Raw genomic sequence first — 26777 nt, 5'->3', positions numbered from 1 at the left:
AAGTGCTCCCACAAAGTGCATGTCATTTTGAACTCAAAGAAATAAAGTACCACTCTTTCCATCACAGCCCTGCCTGAGCACAGAGAATGTGACCCTCATGATGAGAAGCGATCTTTATGGGTTACTCACACACTGTCACACAATCAGGCAGACTTAATCAAATCGATGACTAAAGCAACCCAGACCAAACAACCCAGCTCAATGAGGCGCTGTGACTAAATATCAAACAGCACTCAAGTTTCATTTCAAAGCGTTCAAGAATCACTGCTGTTTTGATGATTAACAACAAGCTCTTAAGACTCGCAGCAGTTTTACTGATTAAAAAAACTCTTAATCATCAAAACGCTGAAACAGTGTCCCCTCACAAAAAAGAAACCGGCACTCAAGAGGTGTCTGAAGCCACAGCACAGCCTTGACATTTCAAGTTGAGCAGGAGTAGAAAAGAATCAATTTAGAGCTGAAACATTAGTTTTGGCAAAAAAGCAGAAACTATTCAATCAAGGATTCCCACTGATATTTCAATATGTCTGCTAGTTATATCATTAACATATACATAGTCATTCAGAGTGCTTTGGGGTGGAATGCTTTATTCTAGAGAAACTTACAGAGTTGTTCACAGTGGTAGTGATAGGACCCAGACATCTGAAGAGTTGCCTTCGCAGAAAGTTATTGTTTTATCTGAAGGTTTAGAGATATTTGTATTTGAACTTTGCAGAAAGGTACATAAGACAAAACAGCACAGGTAGGTTCACTAGTTGTTTTGGATAGCAATGAAAATGGCTCTACACTGTGTGCACAATTATTAGGCAAGTCTTATTTTCGAGGATTATTTTTATTAATGACCAACTACAGTGCTCTCGGTTAATCCAAAATGTGAATAAACCTCAAACATGAATGTTTAAGAAAAATAAAGTGAAGTTTTGGTTTTCTTAGGGGAATATTATCTATATGTGCACTTTTATCGGGAAACTATAATGGTGCAGAATTATTACGCAGCTAAATGAAAAACACATTATCCCATCTCACTTTTTTATTTTCATCTGTTCAAGTGAGAATTATAAACAAACAACTCAAAGCTTTCCAATGAACATTTCTGAGAAATAAAAATAAAATTAGTGACCAATACAGCCACTCTTCTTTTCAATAACAGTGATAAGCCTTCCATTCATGGAGTCTGTCAGTTTCTTGATCTGTTGACAATCAACTTTTTGTGCAGCAGCAACCACAGCCTCCCAGACACTGTTCAGAGAGGTGTACTGGTTTCCTTCACTGTAAATCTCCCATTTAAGAATTGCCTTGAGAATTGAGAAAGTTCTCAATTGGGTTCAGGTCAGGTGAGGAAGGGGGCCATGTCATAAGTTTTTCATCTTTAATGCCTTTACTGGCGAGCCATGCAGAGGAGTACTTGGATGCATGTGATGGAGCGTTGTCCTCCATAAAAATCATTGTCTTTTTGAAAGAAGCAGATTCTTCCTGTACCACTGCTTAAAGAAAGTGTCTTCTAAAAACTGTCAGTAGGCTTGGGAGTTGATTTTGAGCCCATCTTCTTGGTACTCCAGCTAGGTTGCAGTTCTGGAATATGACAGAACTGGAACATAATGGGTTCCTGGTAGCTTCACACTTGATTCACATCACCTGCTATGCTTAAATCCATTAAGCATTCAAGTTTATCCAGCTTAGAGTTAGAAAATATGCCTAAAAATGATAATATGGTCAAAATACTCACTTGCCTAATAATTGTGCACACAGTGTATTTACATTGTATACATCAAGACCTTTGGTTCCAATGACCACTACTGTAAACACAATGAACCACAATTAAACCACCCCGATTGACTCCGTTACAATTCGTTACAATACAATAAAATTTTTTCTCATGCAGTTCCTCAGAAAAGAATGTCTCTGAAAGCAGATGTCCGCTTGTGTGAAGCGCAGATTCCCTCTGAAAATGCTAGCATGAAATGCTATGACTTTCAGCAGCTTCTTCTCGCATTCATGCAGAACTCCATCAGTCAGATTCATTTCCACTCAATTCCACTGCAAAAGTGTATCAGATCCAGATGTCTTCATGGAGGCTGAGATAGCTGGACTAATATCTACTTCACCAGCTTTCCTTTCACCTCCTTGCTGGCTGGCCAACAGAGAGGAAAGGCAGGAAATGAAAATGTCTCTGAATGAGAAACCATACAATCTACATTTCGCTTATACTAAATAAGCTGTAATATGAAATGTCTTGTATACAGGTGCCGTTTTCTGAAGTGACCACACTTTTCTGTTTCTCTATGGCAGCAGCATGAACACCAACGTTATCCGGGAAACATCCATCTAATGTGCATAGCTGTGAGGCGAAATGAGAGCATTCTCTAAATGACCGGAGATAATAGGCTACTGCACAGCCAGCAGTGCCAGGAATTTCACTACCTTTAAAGTCAATATATAGTATATATACATCTCAACATCTTTTCAACACATTTACTCATACAAGAAAACTGTCCATCTGGATCAACAGAAAGCTATCATTCAGACGTACGTGCTGAGGAGATTACAGCTCACAGAAACACTGATTCTTATTGAAATGCAGCTTTTCATCTGACACCACAAAGAAAACTCTCCAGGCTGCCTGTCAACACTGAATGCAGCATGTACATCATGTTTTTTGTGCTATTCTATGGTGTTCCCTCAAAATATGCTCCACCTAATGTGTCTTTGAAAAAAAAAGTTAGTTTTCTTTATGAATGTTTCTTTGAATAGTTTTGACAGCCTCCATATTACAAGATCTTATTATTTTAAGATAGAAAGTTATCATTATGAGACAGAAAGTCATACGTTTTATAATGACTGAGTAGCTCTTAAGTATAACACTTGGCTTCTATAGAATATGGCGAGGGGAAAAAAGTCCTAATTCTGGCTGCGAGTTTCTCACGATTGTGAATTGTATAGTAAAGTATTGGCCATTCTTACAAAACAGGGAAAGTAGCACTGTTTGCTTTTCATCTACAAAGTCACCATGCATAAATTACCGTTTGATCTTTGTAACTTCATGCATGATCACAGCACTAGAAAATCATTTCTGTCATTTCTCCACTAAAACCTTTGATTCAAAGTCTCAGGTGTCTAAAGTCATCATTTTGTGATATATATGCATTATGTAATTATAGAAATGTAATTATGCAAATATGTAAGTAATTACATAGCTAGTAAGGTAATAACTGAAATTTTATTTGATTTCCATTCAGTGTGAATAAGTTAAAATCTGTAAATCCGTCTTTTTTTACACTTGTTTTGATCTAATAACCATGGCAATAATGTAAAGGATTGTTTTTTTTTCTGCACAGGAATAACTTTTCATCAAATTCAAATCATCATAAATCTCACAAGCACAAATGTGACAGAAGTTGCATTCCAAAGCCTGGGCTACAGCCTCGGTAGTGCGGAGCCCTGGTAGGACTGTCCTATGAAGACTCAAATGGAAAAGTGGTGGTGTCACCAGAGTGGTGCGGACCTTGTGAGGGAACTAGCGAGAGAAAATGGAGCCTGTTGCATTAAGTTTGTTGATTTTTTATTTTTTAACAAAAATGCAGATGTTCTTATGTAGTACGATAAACTATGTGTATATTAATGTTTTTAAATAAAATACGAGATATAGATGAAATATCTATAATATATAAGGTAATGAAGACGAATACGAGTATGTGAACAACTTATATTTTAAAACATACTCTGCTCCGGTCTAATGACTCGGATTTTTCGTGGTGCTGTTTATTTCCGTTGCGTCGTCCGTGCGCAGAGAACTGTGGGTAACCATAGGCTTGGAAGGAGTATCCTAGAAATCACTCTGAATGTAGGCTGCATTTCTAGGCTGTATACAAAGGGTCCTTCACTTTGGAACTGAGAAATGCAGCTTACCTGGCTGCAGCCGAGGCTTTGGAATGCAGTGACTGAAAGTTTAGAGGTCATGAGTCACTGATTGATTAATTCAACTTAGAATTGAATATTAATTCAACTTAGTGACTGACTGACTGATTCACTGACTGGATGACTGAACGATTTGTACGGGATAATGTATATGTGTAATATCCCCAAATTACCCCAGATAGCCTGGATTGCAGCTTTCACTTTGAGAGACCTTTTGGGCAAAAAACATTATTATCTTTTTTTTAATCCAGAGGTACATGAAGAGTGTTATGAGACAATTAAATCCCTTATTTTTACATATGAAACCTCAGAAGACGTGTAGCAGAAGACGTGGAGATTCTGTATAGTTAGTCAAATGGCTAATCTTGTTGTCGACATGGTTCCCACCATTGTAAAGAAAACTGAGTCTGTATGTTTCTCTACAACGAAGCATCTCACATCAAACTAGTCTTGTTGACTTTGTTTACATCTTAACGATTGAATTACGCACTTTTTATTTAAATCAAGGGGAATTCATCTTGTAATATGTAGAGCCCACTTCACTCATTTCTCCTCACTCACGTGTTGGGTTTAGATCTGCTTCACCATAGCAGGCTAAGGGTGTTGGACTGAGGGCTGTCAATCAAGTGTACTCATTAGAATACAAGGACAACACCCAACAACAGTTATGGAGAGTTATAGATGGGCCTGGTCAGGGTTTTTTAAACCATGCTTTATTATATTTGTATTTGTCTAAAGAATGTTTAATATACTGCTTTATTTCAATATCATACAATTTTAATCATTTACATTGTTTAATACAATGGTTAGATTAAAATTAAGTTCAACAAACAACAACAACTTCCCCTTATGATGGTAAAGTTGGCTTATCTATCTTGGCTAAATACTGGCCCAAAAAAGGCCCTTTTTAGAGGCCATTAATGATATTTAATTTTGCATTTCCTTCAAATTAGGCCTTCAACAAAAAATGTAGATTACATTAGTCCTGTTTTGAACTTGATGATAAAGCTGTGAGGTAAATTTGAACAGGACTATTACTGAAGCCACTCTGGGTTTGATGAATAACAGAAGGTAATTGCTTCCAGAATTATTACTTATTATTATGACTCGTAAAAACTAAACACACTGCAGATTTGCCACAGATCTTTTGAGCAATCAGTCAAATTACAGCTCCTTAGTAAAACTAACTCAGCTCAACTGAGCAGATCTCTTAGATCCATGGACACAGGACAACTAGCAGAGCCTAGAGTCCAAACTGAACAGAAGCAGAATTTAGTTGCTGCACAGAACTGAAACAAACTGCCAAAAGATCTTAGAAGTGCCAGAAATGTAGTGATTTTAAAATCCTAATTAACTCATTCAAATCCCAGGAGTATCACATAGTATTTATTCAGTAACTACAGGGACGTCAATGCAAACTGAGTTATTCTTAGGTTATAGAAGTGTGTAATAAAACTTGCTGGTGGGCTCTGACCATTTAAGGGGTTAACATATTGAGCTCAATACTTTATTATTTCTGCAATTTATCTTTATTTCGCTCAGTTTAACAGCACTTAAGCGGTTTGTTTTCCTTTTTTTGTATCATATTTTGCTTTGAGGCTCTTAGTGCTTCTTTTTAATTATCTGTTTTATTTCTTTATGCTACTGCACTCCATCTTTTTAGCACTTTATTTTTATTGTTTTTCAATCTTAAGCGCTTTGTCTTTATTTTTCCTTTTGGAAACTCCTGTACTATATGAATAAACTTGTCTTGTCTAGTCTTAAAGTTGGAGACTGTAGCCCACCAAGCCCTTGTTCCACAGTTTCAGACAACCAAAAAAGAAGTCCCCTCACTTTGCACAGACAATAAAATATGTTTCAAGGCCAGCTCTTTCTCGCTGTGGTTTCGATCCAACCAGCGCAGTCCTCAAACAGGCCTGGACAGCTCCAGAAGGCTCCTGAATAATTCACCCATGTTTTGAACCTCTGATCCCTTCTTTGGCACACAACACTGACAGTCCCTCTTATCTCTGCTCCATATTGAAGTTCAAATATGCTCCAAACTCTTCACAAATGACAGTTTAAAAAAATAACGTTCATCGCAACAATCGAACAACATGATAATATTGATCTTGTTCTACTTTCTGAGCTTTGGATTTGATTGATGTGGATCTAACTGGCTCAACAAAATATTTTTTTGCATTTGTTTCATCTGTATGTTTATTTTGTTGTTTTTTTCCCTGCATTGTTAGATTGTTTTTTGCGCTGAAAGCCTCACTGGCTCTATTTCTCATGCTGGAAGAAGAGAATACTATTGCTGAAGGTAAATGTTAGCCAAGCCATTGCCTCCTTTCACAGAACAGCATGCGTACTTTCGCCACAGGTTTTTGTGATTGCTCCGAGGGAAATGAACTGTGAATATCACATTTCCTCAAGTCCCCAGCTGAAGATAACAAAATACCAGCGCTCAGATTGAAATCTCACTAACATCTGCATGATATGCCTGCAGATTGTCCTGCATCATTATGTTCCCTCACAGGGGCGTAGCACGGAAGCCACCGTCCCTCTTTAAAAAGTCTATATAAAGTCTGTACCCATACACCATTTGGAATCAATGTTTTCAATGATATAAAACTAGATTGCTTCCAAATTTTACCCTTTAACAACTTCTCTGTCCACAGAATAGCTTTCAATTCTATCCACTATCTCTATTTTCATGATAGCTCAGGATAATTGAAAATGAAAGATATTCAGTACCATTTTTCAATAAGACAACAATTAAAGGGTTTTTGAAGGGTTTATAATTAGTTTTATTACTTATGTTATAAACACCTTAAAAATGAAATATATAAAAGCACCAATGAGCTTTTATAGGTGATTAATATGAATATGTGATGAAGCTGCCAGGTTTAATGCTAAGTCTAGATGAGGAGCATCCAAAGACTGGCCCCTGGGCTATAGACAGGTTTTAATTGGTCAGCAACTTCAGACTTTAAATGCATTATACGTGACCCACCAGCTAATGTGCTTCACTTTTTGATTTCTTGATGATGATAACTGTAATGTAAACTGAAACCAGGCCGTGTCAACAAAGTTAGCTAAAATGTAAGAGTTTTCTCCAACTAGACCAGCATATCGCTGCTGTCACAACAAAACATTGTATGTCCATTTTTGTCGATTTTCCGTTTTTGACATAATTTGAAAATGCTCGTTGGCCTTTATATTGTCTGTAAATTTCATGAAGGATGACAAAAATAATTGGGCAAAAATTACTTGGAAAAGTGTTTGGTTCCATTGACTTACATTGAAAGTAATGTATGTTTTGTCCTTCTCCTTTAAAGTTAAGCTTTGGAGATATGAGGTTTTGTTCCGACAGCAGCGATATTCATTTACTGACCAACATTTAATCATGACTACAGCCAAAACGTGCAATTTACAGGGAGATTTCAAGAGAGATGGGAGTCAGAAAGCTTCTTCATCAAGAGCCATAACAAATGCATGCATCTCATAAGTCAAGAGACTGTAATGAATTTAACATCAAACATTAAAATGAAATTAACATCAAAAATCATTATGAGACAAAGCATGTGTGTTACAATAAACATTCAGAGCCAGAGGGCAGAGAAACTCAAGCACCTGGAAGCTTCCTTGGTCTCACAGCAGCAACGTATTAACAGAGAAAGCTTTTTTCAGAAGTTCAGTAAATATAAATATATTGCCCTTCTTATTTACATGTTATAACAATTGATGTGTTATAATAATGTGTTTATGACTGTTCTAGTGGGAATTCCACACCAATACAGTTCGACATGGAACGCTCAGCATAGTTTTCTTGACACAGTTCACTAACTGTGCTCAGGGCCACAGAACTCTTCACTGGGATGATGCAACGACGTAGCTATTTGATTACTGATTCTATGTTTACATCGGTATTGGGTCAACGCATCTCGCTGAAAGTGAAAAAATGAAATAAATTCAGCTCCTTCACACAATGTTCAAATAAATCAAAGCTGTGTATGATTTCCAATCCACCACTCAATAAAGGTTAAACCATCAATCAATCTAGCAACAACTGCTAAATGTTAAACAGCACAGCTAACTATAAGAGAGGAGCTGGATAAATTACCTCTCCTCTTTCCAAGTTAACTTACCTAGTGGCCTAGAGATCCAAACACAGTACAGGTTAAATCCACCTGCTTTGCTGTTACAAGTGTAGACAATGAAATCTCATGTCCTAGATGTCTTAGAAAGCAAAGCAAAGTCGATTTATTGGTATTGGAGTGACAGAAAGCCAAAATCAACCCTGTTCTGTCATGTTTTGAGCTATAGCCTGCTGGGCTAGTATATCACTATTAGTTATCACATTATATCACATTAGTTAGCAAGCTCTCCATGGATCACCACCTTATCGTGGTGGAGGGGTTTGTGTGCTTGAATGATCCTAGGAGCTATGTTGTCTGGAGCAAAAGCTCCTGGTAGGGTCTCCCATGGCAGACTGGTCCTAGGTGACAGGTCAGACAAAGTGTGATCTATAATAACCCCTATGAAAACACAAAAACAGGACTTGTGTACCCTGCCTGGAACAGGGTTACCGGGGCCCCACCCCAGGCCTGGGGGAGGGGCTCGCCAGCGAGCGTCTGGTGGCCGGGCATTCACTCATGGTGCCCGGCCGGGCCCAGCCCGAAGGAGTTACATGAGTCCCCCCTCCCATCAACCCACCACCAATGGGAAGGGCAGTAGTAGGGGTTCGGTGCTTTGTGGATCGGGCAGTGTCCGAAGGCGTGGGCCTTGGCGTTCTGATCCTCGGTTGCTGAAACTGGCTTTTGGAACTTGGAACGTTACCTCACTGGCGGGGAAGGAGCCTGAGTTGGTGCACAAGGTTGAGAGATACCGGCTAGATATAATCTGGCTCACCTCAACACACAGCTTCTTTTCTTCTTTTCTGGAATTGCCCATGGTGAGAGGCAGCAGGCAGGTGTGGGCTTTCTCATAGCCCCTCGACTCGGTGCCTGTATGTTGGGGTTTTGGCCTCTCTGATCTGAACCCGAGGGGTGTTCATTTTTTGGACTTCTGTGCAAACCACAGTTTGTCCATCACAAACACCATGTTTGAACACAAGGATGTCCATAAGTGCACATGGCACCAGGACACCCTAGGCCGCAGTTCAATGATTGACTTTGTAGTCGTGTCATCAGACTTGTGGCCATGTGTTTTGGACACTTGGGTAAAGAGAGGAGATGAGCTGTCAACTGATCACCACCTGGTGGTGAGTTGGATCAGGTGGTGGGGGAATATGCCGGTCAGACCAGGCAAGCCCAAACGTATAGTGAGGGTTTGCTGGGAACGTCTGGCAGAAGAACCTGTCAGATTGATCTTCAACTCACACCTCCGTCAGAACTTTGACCAGATATCGGGGGAGGTGGGGAACATTGACTCAGAATGGGCCATGTTCCATTCCTCCATTGTTGAAGCGTCTGACTGTAGCTGTGGCCGTAAGGTAGTTGGTGCCTGTCGGGGCGGTAATCCTCGAACCCGGCGGTGGACACCCCAGGTGAGAGATGCCGTCAAGCTGAAGAAGGAGTCCTACCGGGCATGGTTGGCCTGTGGGACACCAGAAGCAGCTGGCAGGTATCGACAGGCCAAGCGATCTGCGGCTTCAGTTGTCGCCAAGGCAAAAACCTGTGTATGGTAGGAGTTTGGTGAGGCCTTGGTGAGGCTCCGAAAAGATTCTGGCAAACTGTCAGGCGACTCAGAAGGGGAAAGCAGTGTGCCACTAGCACTGTATATAGTGGAGATGGTGTGCTGCTGACTTCGACTGAAGACATCATTGGGCGGTGGAAGGAATACCTTCTCAATCCCACCGACACGTTCTCCAGTGAGGAGGCTGAGTCTGGGGACATGGGAATAGGCTTGTCCATTACTGAGGCAGAAGTCGCTAAGGTATTTAAGAAGCTCCTTGGTGGCAAGGCTCCAGGGGTGGATGAGATCCGCCCTGAGTTCCTCAAGGCTCTGGATGTTGTGAGGCTGTCTTGGCTGACACGCCTTTTCAACATTGCGTGGACATCGGGGGCAGTGCCACTGGATTGGCAGACTGGGGTAGTGGTGCCTCTTTTTAAAAAAGGGGACCGGAGGGTGTGTTCCAACTACAGGGGATTCACACTCCTCAGGCTCCCTGGTAAGGTCTATGCAGGGATACTGGAGAAGAGAGTCAAACCTCTGATCCAGGGGGAGCAGTGCGGGTTCCGCCCTGGTCGTGGAACACTGGACCAAATCTTTACCCTCTCCAGGATTCTGGAGGGTTCATGGGAGTTTGCCCAACCAGTCCACATGTGCTTTGTGGATCTGGTGAGCATTTGACTGTGTTCCCCGGGGTATTCTTTGGGAGGTGCTTCGGGAGTACAGGGGACATGGCTCTTTGCTACGAGCCATTCAGGCCCTGCACAAACAAAGCTGAAGTTTGGTTCGCATAGCCGGCAGTAAGTCTGACTCATTCCCAGTGAGAGTTGGACTGCCCTTTGTCACCGATTCTATTCATAATTTTTATGGATAGAATTTCTAGGCGCAGTCAGGGGATGGAGGGTGTCCGGTTTGGTGACCTCAGGGTCACATCGCTGCTGTTTGCAGATGATGTGGTCCTATTGGGGACATCAGGCCGCGAACTTCAGCTTTCGCTGGATCGGTTTGCAGCCGAGTATGAAGCGGCCGGGATGAGAATCAGTACCTCTAAATCCGAGATCATGGTTCTCAGGCGGAAAAGGGTGGAGAGCCCTCTCTAGGTCGGGGATAGGCTCTTGCCTCAAGTGGAGGAGTTCAAGCATCTCGGGGTCTTGTTCACGAGTGATGGTAAAGGGAGCGGGAGACTGACAGGCGGATTGGTGCTGGGTCAGCAGTGATGCGGGCTCTTTACCGGTCTGTTGTGGTAAAGAAAGAGCTGAGCCATAAGGCAAGGCTCTCGATTTACCGGTCGATCTACGTTCCCACCCTCACCTATGGTCATGAGCTTTGGGTAATGACCGAAAGAATAATATCGCGAATACAAGCGGCCGAAATGAGTTTCCTCCGCAGGGTGTCTGGACTCTCCCTTAGAGATAGGGTGAGAAGTTCGGTCATCCAGGAGGGACTCGGAGTAGAGTGCTTCTTCACGTCGAGAGGAGCCAGCTGAGGTGGTTCGGGCATCTGGTTAGGATGCCTCCTGGACGCCTCCCTCGGGAGGTGTCACAGGCAAGTCCACCTGGGAGGAGACCCCGGGGAAGACCCAGGACACGCTGGCGTGACCATATCGCCCAGCTGGCCTACGAGCGCCTCGGAATCCCCCTTGGAGAGTTAGTGGAAGTGGCTGGGGAAAGGGAGGTCTGAGCCTCATTGCTTAGGATGCTGCCCCCGCGACAGGAACCCCGGAGAAGCGGAAGATGATGGATGGATGGATGGATGGATGGATGGATGGATGGATGGATGGATGGATGGTTAGCAAGCTAAATGTTCCACCCACCACAGTACCGTTCCAGCTAACTGATGCTAACACCTATTTAGAGCAGGGATGTCAAACTGAACCATTAAAAGGGCCATATTAAAAAATGAAAATCTGTGGGCCAGCAATGTTTTTAATTTATTAATAATTGACATTTTGCTATGACCTGTACTGACTGTTGTTTATTCAAAATATGCCAAGATTGCAACACCAAAATATAAGCACTTGTAGAAAATCTTGAAATATTATATGAATATGTAACTAATCAAAAATAGTTTTAAATAGAAAACAAATGTTTTAATAAGCTCCATCAGATACAGATAACTGTTAAAAGTCTGGAAATTCTCCATGAGCTAGATTTTTTAAACTGCCTATTTACTTGAACTAGACATCTAACATCTTTTTTTCAGTGATGCTGTCACATGCGTGGTGTTGGGGGATGGGGGTTGAAGCACACTGTATGTGGCAGTGCATGCTGGGAATTGTAGTGCAACTCATGGTGAAGCAGGCTAACAATAATATAGAATTATTCATTCTTAAATGAGGAGGCTTCCAGTTAATAGGATTGTGAAAAGTTTATGAAAGTTAATTAAGCTTGCAATCCAAAAAAAGGGAAAAGTTATTTGAAGAGTAACTTGATATTCTAGTTACATGTTTGAATTGAATTTACTGCAAGCAGTTTTAGCTTTTAATTCTATTTCATAATTGTTAACTTTGCAAGGTAAATTTCTAATATCAAGAAAAGAGGAAGCCAAATTGGTTTGACCAGATTTTGATGTCAATTTTGTGGTCCTATTGGGGACATCAGGCTGCGAACTTCAGCTTTCGCTGGATCGGTTTGCAGCCGAGTATGAAGCGGCCGGGATGAGAATCAGTACCTCTAAATCCGAGATCATGGTTCTCAGGCGGAAAAGGGTGGAGAGCCCTCTCTAGGTCGGGGATAGGCTCTTGCCTCAAGTGGAGGAGTTCAAGCATCTCGGGGTCTTGTTCACGAGTGATGGTAAAGGGAGCGGGAGACTGACAGGCGGATTGGTGCTGGGTCAGCAGTGATGCGGGCTCTTTACCGGTCTGTTGTGGTAAAGAAAGAGCTGAGCCATAAGGCAAGGCTCTCGATTTACCGGTCGATCTACGTTCCCACCCTCACCTATGGTCATGAGCTTTGGGTAATGACCGAAAGAATAATATCGCGAATACAAGCGGCCGAAATGAGTTTCCTCCGCAGGGTGTCTGGACTCTCCCTTAGAGATAGGGTGAGAAGTTCGGTCATCCAGGAGGGACTCGGAGTAGAGTGCTTCTTCACGTCGAGAGGAGCCAGCTGAGGTGGTTCGGGCATCTGGTTAGGATGCCTCCTGGACGCCTCCCTCGGGAGGTGTCACAGGCAAGTCCACCTGGGAGGAGACCCCGGGGAAGACCCAGGACACGCTGGCGTGACCATATCGCCCAGCTGGCCTACGAGCGCCTCGGAATCCCCCTTGGAGAGTTAGTGGAAGTGGCTGGGGAAAGGGAGGTCTGGGCCTCATTGCTTAGGATGCTGCCCCCGCGACAGGAACCCCGGAGAAGCGGAAGATGATGGATGGATGGATGGATGGATGGATGGATGGATGGATGGTTAGCAAGCTAAATGTTCCACCCACCACAGTACCGTTCCAGCTAACTGATGCTAACACCTATTTAGAGCAGGGATGTCAAACTGAACCATTAAAAGGGCCATATTAAAAAATGAAAATCTGTGGGCCAGCAATGTTTTTAATTTATTAATAATTGACATTTTGCTATGACCTGTACTGACTGTTGTTTATTCAAAATATGCCAAGATTGCAACACCAAAATATAAGCACTTGTAGAAAATCTTGAAATATTATATGAATATGTAACTAATCAAAAATAGTTTTAAATAGAAAACAAATGTTTTAATAAGCTCCATCAGATACAGATAACTGTTAAAAGTCTGGAAATTCTCCATGAGCTAGATTTTTTAAACTGCCTATTTACTTGAACTAGACATCTAACATCTTTTTTTCAGTGATGCTGTCACATGCGTGGTGTTGGGGGATGGGGGTTGAAGCACACTGTATGTGGCAGTGCATGCTGGGAATTGTAGTGCAACTCATGGTGAAGCAGGCTAACAATAATATAGAATTATTCATTCTTAAATGAGGAGGCTTCCAGTTAATAGGATTGTGAAAAGTTTATGAAAGTTAATTAAGCTTGCAATCCAAAAAAAGGGAAAAGTTATTTGAAGAGTAACTTGATATTCTAGATACATGTTTGAATTGAATTTACTGCAAGCAGTTTTAGCTTTTAATTCTATTTCATAATTGTTAACTTTGCAAGGTAAATTTCTAATATCAAGAAAAGAGGAAGCCAAATTGGTTTGACCAGATTTTGATGTCAATTTAGCAAAAACTGTTACTGCAATTGCAATGAGCTGGTAAAAGACTTGAATTCTTACCAATGAGAAATCAAATCTTACATGCTGAAATATAATTCCTACAATTGAAAGTTGAACTTTAAGAAGCTATAATCACTTTTCTATACATCACTTTCTTCTAATATCAACAACATTTTCTAATAAAGCAACTTTGTTTCTTGATGCAAAGTTAAAAGGATCCATAGAAAACAGTTTATTCTTATTTTCCAGTACTTCTTCCCTTAATGTTCGTAGCTCCGTTTCTGAGAATTTTTTTTCTTTGTCTTTTTTCTTTTTTTCTTTTTGGCAGCCAACTGGAGCTTCACTTCCAGTGGGTCTTTAATGTGTTTGCCCTCATTTACATGTAGATGTTGATCGGCTCTTGTGTAGTGACACCAGTGAAAATACTGCAGTGTTAAAAACACACTGGCATGACAATCACCACCACAGTCACTTTATTTGCTGTGCTGCACATTTTGCTTTGTGTGTAGGAATACAATCTCCTTTTACTGGATAGGCAACCAAAAACTTGGACAACCCAAGCAAATGGAAGGGCAGAAACCCTGCTTTATCCTGTCCTTAGGAGGAGCTAAGGCTCAAGGAAAAGAGGCAAGACAAAAAAACGGCACAATTACAGACATGAGAAGCAGTAATGATAAACCTGAGAGTGCAAGCTCAGGAGCGCAGATAACTAGCTAGCTAATGTTAGCTACAGTTCTTGCACAGCCAGATGGCTAATGTTTCTGGCTTTCACTCATATACTTGATAAACTTACCTTCATTAAAAAGAAGGAAGTTATGACCTGGACCTCTGAACTGCTCCCTAGTGTCCCTCTCCTTCTTTTATATTTCTTTCACAGTTCTGAGCCTCATACTCATTCATTCATCACGTTCTGTCATCTGTTAAACCTGCAGAGGGGAGAAGGGGTCATGCACTGGCAATTGAAACTACTTTTATGAATATTGCATGATTTTTATGATATGAAGTATCACACTTCCTTTTGTATTCCCCTAAAACTAGAAACCCTAGAACTGTCACCACATTTCAGAAGAATAGTGACAGCCCTCATAATCCCAGGCCCTCACTTCACCCCGTTCATGTTCCTCTGCTTTCAGATTGGCACACAGGGCTTTCCTCATCCTGGTGCAATTAGGCCTTTCCTAACATGTAGAAAAGGCTTTTTTTTATCCCAATCAATACTTCAAGATTTAGCCACAGTTCTTCCCCGTCGAGACTCAAAGTCTCAGAGCCGCAAAGCCGCAAAGCCTGTCTGCATTTTGTGGAATTTTTGCAGCTAGCAATTGATTCCGCCCTTGGGGAAACCGCGTGTCTCAAAATCAGAGCCTAATCAATGACAAAAGCTAGCAAGCTAGTAGCACCGCTGCGCTCTCAGCCCAAATAGATTCCTCCAAGGGGGAAGCAGCTGGAGTGGGCGGGCAGGCATGAGGGCAAAGAGAAAAGCAGCTGTGTGAGAGAGCAGAACAGCAGCATAGTGGAGGGAAAAAATGGCCATAGATGAAACACAGAGGACACACAGTGTTTTACAGAACGTCTCTGATCTCTAATTCCGAGATATCTGTCACAAAAAAATTTTTTTTGTTCCTGCCACCTTCAAGACAAACTAAGTAGGCTACATCGCCAGAGAGAAGAAACAAAAAACTAAGATGACGCAAAGTGCGCAACTACAGACTGCAAATATAACAAAACTTTGTTTTCTCTGAGCAGTTCAAAAACAACAAGAACAATGAAACATTAAAAAACACAAAGAAAGCCATAGGGATGCCAATCCTTGCATGTGTGAAGCACTCGTGCAGTCTGCATAAAAAAGAAATACACAAAAAAATAAGATGAAATCAAATGAAAAATGAATGTCAACCAGAAAAATGAAATCAAACCAGACGTCCTGGCATGTTCAAGTCCACTATCAGCAAGCTACTCTTCTTCGCTTGGACAGAGAAGCATCTATAGGCAGAAAAGTGTGATGTGGCTAATGATGATGCCTTACAATAAAAAAAGATGCAGACTAAGACCAAAATCAGAGTTAAAAACATAGTGCCTGACCTTGCTGCATCTGATCACATTAGCTGACATAAAAAACTACCAAAGGCAGATTCGGGATCAAACACAGTGTGTGTTCAGCCCAAAAGCCCATTAACTTGTTATAGAATAAATGATAAATAAATAAATAAATATAAAGAAGCAGCCCTAATTTTGGATTTGAACAAGAGAGAGAGAGTCAGTCTTTGGCACCAGACCAGATCATCGCATTAGGAAAAACTTTGTTTATACCCCCCCCCCCCTTAATGAATAAACATGCAAGCTGAATTAAGCATGAAAGGATTCTTCTCTCACTCCATCTCCTGGTCTCTCTCTCTCTCACACACACACAGACACACATTTACTTATATTTTAAATTCAGCAAAAAACTCTAATTATATATTAAAAATATGTTAACGTTTACATAGATACATATATATATATATGTATTTGTATGTACAGTATCTCACAAAAGTGAGTACAACTCTCACATTTCTGCAAATATTTTATTATATCTTTTCATGGGACAACACTACAGAAATAAAACATAGCTATAACTTAGTCAGTGTACAACTTGTATAGCAGTATAGATTTACTGTCCTCAACACACTCAACACACAGCCATTAATGTCTAAATAGCTGGCAACACAAGTGAGAACAGTTCACAGTGAACATGTCCAAATTATGCCCAATTGTGCCCAATTGTGTTGTCCCACGTGTTCCAGGTGTGAATGGAGAGCAGGGCTGTTAAATTTGGTGTTTTGGGTACAATTCACTCATACTGGTTATTGGATATTCAACATGGCACTTCATGGCAAAGAACTCTCTGAGGATGTGAGAAATAGAATTGTTGCTCTCCATAAACATGGCCTAGGCTATAAGGAGATTGCCAAGGTCATAGAGCGGTTTTCCAGGACGGGTTCCACTCGTAACAGGCCTCACCAGGGTCGACCAAAGAAGTTGAGTCCACGTGTTCAGCGTCATATCCAGAGGTTCGCTTCAAAAAATAGATGCATGAGTGCTGCCAGCATTGCTGCAGAGGTTGAAGAAGTGGGAGGTTAGCCTGTCAGTGCTCAGACCATATGCCGCACAATACATCAACTCTGTCTGCATGGCCGTTGTTCCAGAAAGAAGCCTCTTCTGAAGCTGACGCACAAGAAAGCCCGGAAACAGTTTGCTGAAGACAAGCAGTCCAAGAACATGGGTTACTGGAACCATGTCCTGTGGTCTGATGAGACCAAGATAAACTTGTTTGGCTCAGATGGTGTCCAGCATGTGTGGCGGCAACCTGGTGAGGCGTACCAAGACAACTGTCTCTTGCCTACAGTCAAGCATGGTGGTGGTAGCATCATGGTCTGGGGCTGCATGAGTGCTGCCAGCACTGTGGAGCTGCAGTTCATTGAGGGAAACATGAATTCTAGCAAGTACTGTGACATTCTGAAGCAGAACATGATCCTCTTCCTTCGGAAACTGTGCCACATGGCAGTTTTCCAACTCAATAACAACCCCAAACACACCTCCAAGATGACAACTGTCTTGCTGAAGGTAAAGGTGATGGACTGGCCAAGTATGTCTCCAGAATTAAACCCAATTGAGCACCTGTGGGGCATCCTCAAGCGGAAGGAGGAGGAGCGCAAGGTGTCCAACATCCACCAGCACAGTGATGTCATCATGGAGAAGTGGAAGAGGATTCCAGTAGCAACCTGTGCAGCTCTGGTGAATTTCATGCCCAAGAGGGTTAAGTGCTAGATAATAATGGTGGTTACACAAAATACTGACATTTTGAGCACAATTTGGACAGGTTCACTGTGAGGTGTACTCACTTGTGTTGTCAGCTACGCAGACATTAATGGCTGTGTGTTGAGATATTTCATAGGAGAGGAAATCTATACTGTGTGGCCAGCAAAGAGGTGGCCTGCCCTCTTCAGCACTCTGTTTTGGACAGCAAGCAACTGCGTGGCCCAGGGGGCGGGGCGAGAAACCACCCGCGCCTGGCCCCGCATAATCGACGCAGCTGTAGCCACTCACCGGGCTGAGGCGATGCCAGTTTAAACAGCCACGGAACCTTAGTCGGGTGAGTAGCTTTGTGCGAGATTCCATGTCTGCTAACGGCTGTGCTCTCTCTCTTTCTGACCTCCGTGCACAGACTGAGCCAATGACTGGGAGCTCCATGAGCCGCTGCCTGGACTCTGCCGCCGGGACTTCCCCTCCCGCCGCGCTCCTCACAGGACTCCCCCCTGCCGCTTTGTTTTTTTCTTTTGATCTAAATGCCAATAAACAGCACGGCTACGAGCCGCTAACCTACTTCCCCTCTCCTGTGGTCCCTGGCTCGCCTCTGGCGCCGCACAGAGCGTACATGACGGCTGCCTGAAAGACCCCAACAGGAAAAAGGAAAAGGGATAGTAGGTTTTTTTGTTTTTTTTTTTCTTTTCCCGGCTCTGTCCACCGCCCGACAGCCCAAAATTTTTTTTCTCCAGCCTGCTATGACGTGGAAGATGGATGGATCAGGTCATCCAGCATCTCCTGGAGGCCAGCCTCCAGCAACAGGTGGCCACCTGGGAGCTCACGAGGGGCGTCTGCGCCCTCATGGAAGACCTGCTCGCCTCTAGCCCTCCCCGGCCCAGCCCTAAACAAACGGCCCACCACCTTCTCACCAAACTGACTCTGGCGGATGACATTGAAGCCTACCTCCACACATTTGAGGTGTTGGCCGAATGGGAAGTATGGGACCGAGAGCTGTGGGTCGAGATCTTGGCCCCCTTCCTAACCAGTGAAACCCAGCTGGCCTATTATTCACTTCCCCCAGACTAGACCCAGGACTACGAGGAACTAAAAGGGGAGATCCTGGCACAAGTAGGGCTCAGTCCGGCAACTGCGGCAGCCGATTATCATCGGTGGACATACCGACCAGGCCAGCCGCCCAGACAGCAGATGCGCACTCCTGCGCACCACCCGGCACTGGCTGAGACCAGAAGTCCGGACTCTGGAGGAGGTCGTGGACCTGGTGGCCATGGAGTGCTTTCCCCAGACCTTACCCCCGGAAATATGGAAGGCGGTGGCTATGCAGAGGCCAAGAACCCGCGCACCATGGTAGAGGCCGGGGAGGTGGCCAAGCGCATACTGGGCCTGATGCAGAGTGACAAGCCTGAGCCGGCCACCCTGGTACGCTGCGACCAGTTTCCCCTATGGCGAGCCCCGGCAAAGGAGGAAGAACCGCCTGGAGGATGTCGGCCCTCGCACTTCTCAGCACCACCAGCCCCCGTGACGAAACTATGCTGACAGAGCCTGACCCTGGCCCCCCTCCATGGCCCGCGAAGGCCTGGCTCACCGGCTGCGGAGTACACGGGGGCTCCCAGACCAAGGCCGGCTCCCACCGCCTACTCCGAGTCAACGGCCACGCCGTGCACGCCCTCATGGACTCCAGTAGCACCATCACGCTGCTCCACCCAGCCGAGTTCCCCTGGCTCCGGCCATCCAGCGAGACCCTGCCCGTCTCCTGTGTGCACGGGGACATACAGCATTTTCCAACCACCCGGATACGGCTAGAAGAAAACGGACACCACTGGCCCCTCACTGTGGGTCTCGTCGCGGATCTTCCCATGCCCCTGCTAGTGGGGCAGGACTTCCCCGGGTTCAGCCAGGGCCACCACCCGGTCCCGGCCCAATAACGGCACCACGGGACCTGCCCAAAGATGGGGTCAGCTCTAGTGGCTTGACCAAAGGAGGATAGCAGGGAAGCGAGTGGTGAAGGTGAGAACCAGGATGCCACTAATCCTCTCTCCTCTCTCTTCCAGCAAGTTCAAGCTGAGGGCGGTTTCACAAGAGAGCAGAGAGAGGATGACCACTTGAAGTGGGCCATGGCAGTTGTAGATGGAGTCTCCCACACTCCTGGGTCTCTCCCCAACCCGCACTTCGTGGTGAAAAATAACCTTCTCTATCACATGCGCCTGCTTCTGGAAGGCCCCCAGGAAGCATTCATTCTCCCCAGATCCTGCATCGATGCGGTCATACACCTGGCTCACCACCACCCGCTGGGAGGACACCTGGCCCAGGAAAACTCCCTGGCCTGCATCTTACCCAGATTTTACTGGCCCGCCAGCCACACTGAGGTTAAAAACTTCTGCCGCCGCTGTCCAAGGTGCCAGCTCACCTCCCCGAGGAAGACGCTGCCTGCACCTCTCATCCCGCTCCCCATCATTGGAGTCCCCTTCAAGCAGATCAGGATGGACATTGTTGGACTGCTGCTGAAGTCAGGCCGGGACTTCAACCCTCAACTGGGTTTCCTCTCTTTGAATTACTTTACTCTTGCCGGCCTCGGGGACATCTCGATGTGGTAAGAGAGGCGTGGGAACAGTAGCCTTCCCCGTACCGCTCTGTCATTGAGTATGTGCGAGAGATGCAGCAGCGAATTGACGTGGTGGCCCCCATCGTCCACAAACATATAGAGGAGGCTCAGCGGGCCCAACAGCGAGCCTACAATTGCCCTGCCCAACCCAGAGACTTCCAACTGGGAGACCGTGTCCTGGTCCCCACGACCACCTGTAAGTTCCTGGCCACCTGGCAGGGTCCGTCAGAGAGAAAGTGGGGCCCGTCAACTACCATCTCGACCAACCTGGTAGGAGGCAGTCCCAACAGATCTACCACATCAACCTGCTCAAAAGATGGGTTGAGCCAGCCCCCAGGCTCTCTGGCTTCGCCACTAGCGAAATCCCGGCCAGAGCGGAGATTCAATGGGGTGAATTCATTCCCGCCCAACGTCAGGAGCTTGCACAGTCGGTGGAACAGTTCCGGGATGCATTCTCTGCCACCCCGGCCGGACCCAGGTTATCCAGCATGACATACGGACCTCTGTGGGAGTGACCGTTTGGCAGCGTTCGGAGCACATTGGACATCTGAGGAGGGTATTGATTCACTGCCAACCCCAAGAAGTGCCACCTTGGGCTCATGGAGGCCCACTACCTGGGGTACGGTATTGGGAGAGGGCTCTTACGGCCCTAGGAAAAAAAGGTGGAGGCCCTGCATGATGAGGCGATGCTGGTTTAAACAGCCATGGAACCTCAGTCGGGTGAGTAGCTTTGTGCGAGATTCCACGTCTACTAACTGGTGTGCTCTCTCTCTTTCTGCCCTCCGCGCACAGACTGAGCCAACGACCGGGAGCTCCACGAGCCGCTGCCGCCAGGACTTCCCCTTCCGCCGTGCTCTTCACAGGACTCCCCCCTGCCGCTTTGTTTTTTTTCTTTTGATCTAAACGGCACGGCTACGAGCTGCTAACCTACTTCCCCTCTCCTGTGGTCCCTGGCTCGCCTCTGGCACACCACAACTGCTATACAAGCTGTACACTGACTACTTTAAGTTATGTCCAAGTTATATAGTGTTCTATAGTGTTGTCCCATCAAAAGATATAGACACACCTTCTGGCCATTTCATTCAGTACACCTCCTTGTATCTACACTCATTGCATCTACTGAAGTTCTACAATTACAGACTGTAGTCCGTCTGTTTCTCTGCATACTTTTTAGCCCCTTTCACCCTGTTCTTTAATGGTCAGGACCCACACAGGACCACCACAGAGCAGGTATTATTAGGGTGGTGGATCATTTTCAGCACTGCAGTAACACTGATTTGGTGATGGTGGTGTTAGTGTGTGTTGTGCTAGTCTGAGTGGATCAGACACAGCAGTGCTGCTGGAATGTTTAAACACCTCAGTGTCGCTCCTGGACTGAGAATAGTCCACCAACCAAAAATATCCAGCCATCAGAGTCCTGTGACCACTGATAAAGGACTAGAGGATGACTAGAGGATGTCTACAAGGTGGACCAACAAGGTAGGAGTGTCTAATAAAGTGGACAGTGAGTGGACACAGTGTTTAAAAACTCCAGCAAAAGAAACCTGCTCTGTGGTGGTCCTGTGGGGGTCCTGACCATTAAAGAAGAGAATAAAAGGGGGCCAACAATGTATGCAGAGAAACAGGTGGACTACAGTCTGTAATTGTAGAAGTGTAAAGTGCACCTATACGATAAATCAGCCTAATACAATGGACAAATATTGTAGAAACAAGGAGGTGTACCCAATCAGTGCAAGAAAATAAAGCTGACTGTCACTCCTACTAAAAACATTTCTATAATTGTATTAATTGAGGGAGACCTTTTTCTTTTTTTAACACTCCTAAAAGTAGAGCACAGTGCTCAAAGCTCTTGATAAAATAAATAAAGGTTGGTTAAAATCATTTTTATGGTACATTTTATTTTGTTACATACTCAGCTCTTATAAAGGTGGACAGACCATACAGGAAAAGACTATTAAAATATAACAAAGTATTCAGACATGAGATGTTTCTTATATATTTACAAGTATTATTTAATGATCTATTTAAGCCCAAGGAATTAATAGAGATCACAATAAACTAAATATATATAAAATCATAATTTATAGGGTAGTTTGTATTGGGAAGTGGTTGTCCCAAAGCCTAACATCTAAATTGAAACTTATAAAATTAACACTTACATTTTTATCTTTGTAGAAATATCTTTTTGATTTTCTAAAGTGAAGTTTTACTTTTTCTTATGAGTTTAATTTTTAAATAAAATATTTTTCAAACTTTTAAATAAAAAATGCTGCCACATGTTGTCATGTCACTACCGAAACACAAGAACTTCAGTCTTTAGGCAGAGCCCTATTGTAGCTACATCCTTGCAATTTAAAGCTGGAAGTGAGACTGCATCGCTTTTACTCATAACCATATGGTGAGCAGTTGGATCTCATTGTTTGGAAGTAAATGTGACCCAAAGTCTGAAAGGTGTGTAACATTACAAACTGTCGCTGCTAAAACACATTTCCTGGAATTAAGGAAGCATTTTTGTGTTTTATTTGTGTGCACAACTGTTCATAGCCGCATTTTCTAGCCATTTACTAGCTAGCGTTTTAGAGTTGTTCTCAAAATGAGCTAAAATTGTCACTAGTGAAACATTTGGTAAAGTTTTGATAGGGTTATGCAATAAAACAATTTGTTTTATTCTTCTCTAATATTTGACATTCAGCAAATAAACAGTAATTGTACATCAAAATGTAGGTATACATACGTGTGTGTGTATGTTTGTGTATCTGTGCATGTGTGACTGAAAGGCTCTCTGAGTTTATTTAAAGATGTTTTACTTGCATTGCTGAGCTGTTATGATGGCTGTGTCTGCGTTCGTGAGTTTATTTAAAGATTATTTGCTTTACAGTACTGAACTATGTGTGTGTTGTGTGAGTGTGTGAGAAGGAGAGAGTTTATTTTAAGCAGGTTTGATTTTTAATGATGTGATGCTGGACTGTGGGTGCCTAGAGCAACTACTGTGTATTTGCTTCAGTAGGTGTGGAATATGAATTTCAATGCACCAATAGATGTTTCACACATTTTACATCCCTGTTTGGTTCAGATCATTAAGCTCACCTTTGCTCTTTACATGTCACAGTCCCATAATTAAACCCAGCAGTGAGCTTTAGTATGAGCGTTGAAAAATAATCTCACATATGTTGTGCACAATATATGGGTATTTGTTACCTTTAAAATACACCACCAGTTCTGCCCCTAAGCACAAAGCTAGCTGTGTATTGTCTATCGATTTGCTTTCTGTATTTAACTGTAGACACACATGACGCTGCACCATCCATCAATAGATCTACAAACCACAGGCTCGATAAAGAAATAAACTCAGTAAAATTGCACTTAATAAAACACTGTTTATGGAAATCACAGCTTTCTGCAATCTGAACTGCTTCTAACACATGAACATGAACACTTCTATAGAAATGCTCTTCAATTTGCATGTAAGGACCACAGTTGCCCTGCATAAAGGCTCAGATTTCCCCAAACTACAGATTTCTAATTTTCATGCTGCGTCTTTATGCATTATAGTAATTTAATTTGCATTAATGTACAATCTGCATTATGAAATGAAGATATCAGTAATTTATGCCCAATGGATCAGCTCAACATCTTTTTTTTATACACCATAAATGCTGCAGATATTTAGGTCCTCAGATCTCTGAATCTGTCCTTAGAGAACTTTACCACACTGTCTATTAGGGCTGCACGACATTTCATTTTGAGACTGCTACATACTGCGATCATGATATAACCAGAGTAGCAAGACATATGTACTCTTAGATGGATTTATATTTTCCTAAGTATTTTCAAATGGCAATACTTTTACGTCCACTCAGGTACATTTCTGATGAAAGGAATGCAGTTTTTACTCAGTTACTCAGCAAAAATCCAACAGAGAGCAAAAAAAGTAATGTCTGAAAAATCATGTTTAGTGTGCATGAAGTCATTAGTAATGAATGTGAGCAAAATAATTTATTGTCATCTGAATAAACAGCACAAATAAATTGCATTTGGTATGTAAAGGCCTTTAGAGATAGGCCAGCAATTCTGGTGATAAATGTAAAAAAATTAGGAAACCATCCACCTCTATAATAGTGCTAATGGGATTTTCTGTAGTGTGTAAGCTAACGCTTTTTTGGCCATTCTAGACTAAGACGGAAATATTTTGGTCTGAAGCTTCTAACAGACAATAACATACCAGGTAACAGTTTTTAACATAGTTTGAAAATGCCTGTTGCCCTTTACATTGAGTGCAAATTTCATGATGAATGGACCAAAGAAAAGGTCCAAAATTACCATAAAAACTGGTTACATTGACTTACATTGAAATTAAAGTAGTTTTTTTTCCCTTCCTCCTATAAAAATATGATTTTTGAGATAAAGGTTTTGTTCCAACAGCAACAATATATTCTAGATTGTTTGTTTCAGTTTTGCAGTGGCTCATTGAGTAAAGATTCCTTGTTAAGACCTGGAGACAGTTTTCCATTTCTAACAACTAACTGAGAACCTGGTACCACTTCACTTAGTGACATTTCTCAGACCTCCAGTAGGCCTAGAGTGACACTGTTTCTCACTCAATTGGTTCCAGCCATTGTAAATCAAAATAGGTTTGATTTCTCAGTCACTTATTAATTATGCTGGTGGTCAATACAATGTGTAAGATCTTTTGAAGGCCTTACCAAGGCAGATATGGCCAATAGAGCTTGCTGGGCTATATCTGCCTTGATACAACTGGGGGAATATCCTGATAGGACAATTTTAAGTTGGCCATTTTGATAAATATATAAATAAATATAGGCCTTAATCAACAAGTAAACAGATTAGACATGTAATCAATATTCAAATAATTAAGCATTGGCTAAAAGGGAATATTAATGTCTCAATACAAGGCAATATAGGATGCATCAGGCCACAGTCTGCCCATTCGGGTGCTTCCCAAAAGCAGATGAACTCAGATGACAGTACTTGCAGGTACACTCTCAATGAACTCCTATAGTATATGGTTCAGTAAGGCCTTGTAGGATCAGATAAACTAATACAAACTGGCTGAAATCAGCTTTTGTTGTTGAATGGGGACTAATGGAACATCACGTTTGAGGTGACATCGATGCTGAAATAACGCCTTTTTCTCTTTCCACAAGCTCAGCATCTGAAGACCTTTTCCTTATTGACATCTTTTGAGAACTCAGACTTAAAACAGTTATTAGTGTTTAAGTGTTTAACCAGTATTGAAAGATTTCTCTTTTAATGATATTATGTTGGAGGCCTGGGGTTGAAGGGGAAAGCCTTTGTTTCCGACAATTTCAAAATTGTAACCGTTTAGTTTTCAAGCAAAGTTTAATGAAATGTGCAATACTGTAATATTTCAAGGGTTTAAATACAACATGGCAAGCACTTACAGGCCATATCAAATCATCTAGAAGGCCCACTGTCTGATGGTGACAGCATCTGTACTTATTTGTAATTGATCACACAACTTTTGAGGTTTTTCACATTATTTTAGGCCAATGGTGCACCAAAACTAAATAGTGGTGCTTTACAAACTTCAGTTCCTATGCCAATAGATTCTAGAGGTACTAAGAAATTCTGCTGTAGTTCTATAAGGAATTCTTTTTGTAGCGTTTTGGCCTGATGCTTTTATACTTTTGCTTATACTCTTTTTGGAAACGAGTTCAAGCTATTCTACACACCTCTTAATATAATATTGCAAAATATTTAATATACATATTTATAATATATGTATATATTTTAAAAACACAGTAGTGAAAGCTTTTTCCTAAAATAATTTCATATTTATTGATTTATCTTGATTCTTCCAACAAAAAACCTATAGAAACTCATCTGTGAAAATCTGTGATTGGTCAGTTTGGTCAGATCAAATAATAAGAAATTCCTGTTGGTTAGTGGGTTAGTTGCATATTATGACCAATTGTAACCAAGGCAGAGACTTCGACAACAATTAACAAACCCATGTATTGTGCTGAGCCTACTGTCTATGGCTTCAGTACATTTGCAGTTGCACATGGTAGACGTGAACTGACCTGGAGGCAGGTAGTTGCAGTAGCCGCTGGAGTTCACTAGTACATTTGTCTTAAAGGTGGAGTCAAACTCGTCATCAGCACTGTGAGAAAAGAGAAAACATCGAATCTGATGGATAAACACTCTAAGCAGGGTGGCAAAGTTGAAATGAAATTCTGGGTCTAATTTCGGAGAGAATACATGCTAGTTGTTACAGCAATAGAACCGTTAGTAAGACAGCAGCACTGCTCAACTTACAGAAATATGCCAGTTTTTAATCTGCTCAATCTACATTTACTCAGTTATGACAGACAGTAGTTTCAACATGTCCTGTACTTGACTAAAAAGACATTTACAACAGAAACCAATGAGCAGGTACTGAAGCAAATGCGCTTCTACAAACTTAAATTCCAAAAAAATGGAACAGTCCTTCAGAATTATTATTGGCTTCACAGATATCCAAGCTATGGACACTAATACACCCCCATACCATATTCTGGCCTGTGAACTTTACACCAGTAACATTCTGGATTGTTCTTTGGCCCACAGACCATGACTATTAAAGGTTGACTTATTACACT

The 26777-nt window shown here is 42.6% G+C and overlaps 1 protein-coding gene across 1 annotated transcript in view; it reads right to left on the bottom strand.

Moving 5' to 3' along the window:
* The window catches only part of chrna11 (cholinergic receptor, nicotinic, alpha 11), a 79332-nt gene that overhangs the window by 36884 nt on the left and 15671 nt on the right, over positions 1-26777 (bottom strand). The window contains exon 5 of the mRNA XM_017715344.2: positions 26220-26299. Within this exon, the coding sequence (XP_017570833.1) occupies positions 26220-26299 (80 nt within the window). The remainder of the gene's footprint in view (positions 1-26219; positions 26300-26777) is intronic.

This window comes from Pygocentrus nattereri, chromosome 1, assembly GCF_015220715.1.
Source record: "Pygocentrus nattereri isolate fPygNat1 chromosome 1, fPygNat1.pri, whole genome shotgun sequence".
NCBI lineage: Eukaryota > Metazoa > Chordata > Actinopteri > Characiformes > Serrasalmidae > Pygocentrus > Pygocentrus nattereri.
The sequence above is the reverse complement of the archived record's forward strand: the minus strand, read 5'-3'. Positions and strand labels throughout refer to the sequence as shown.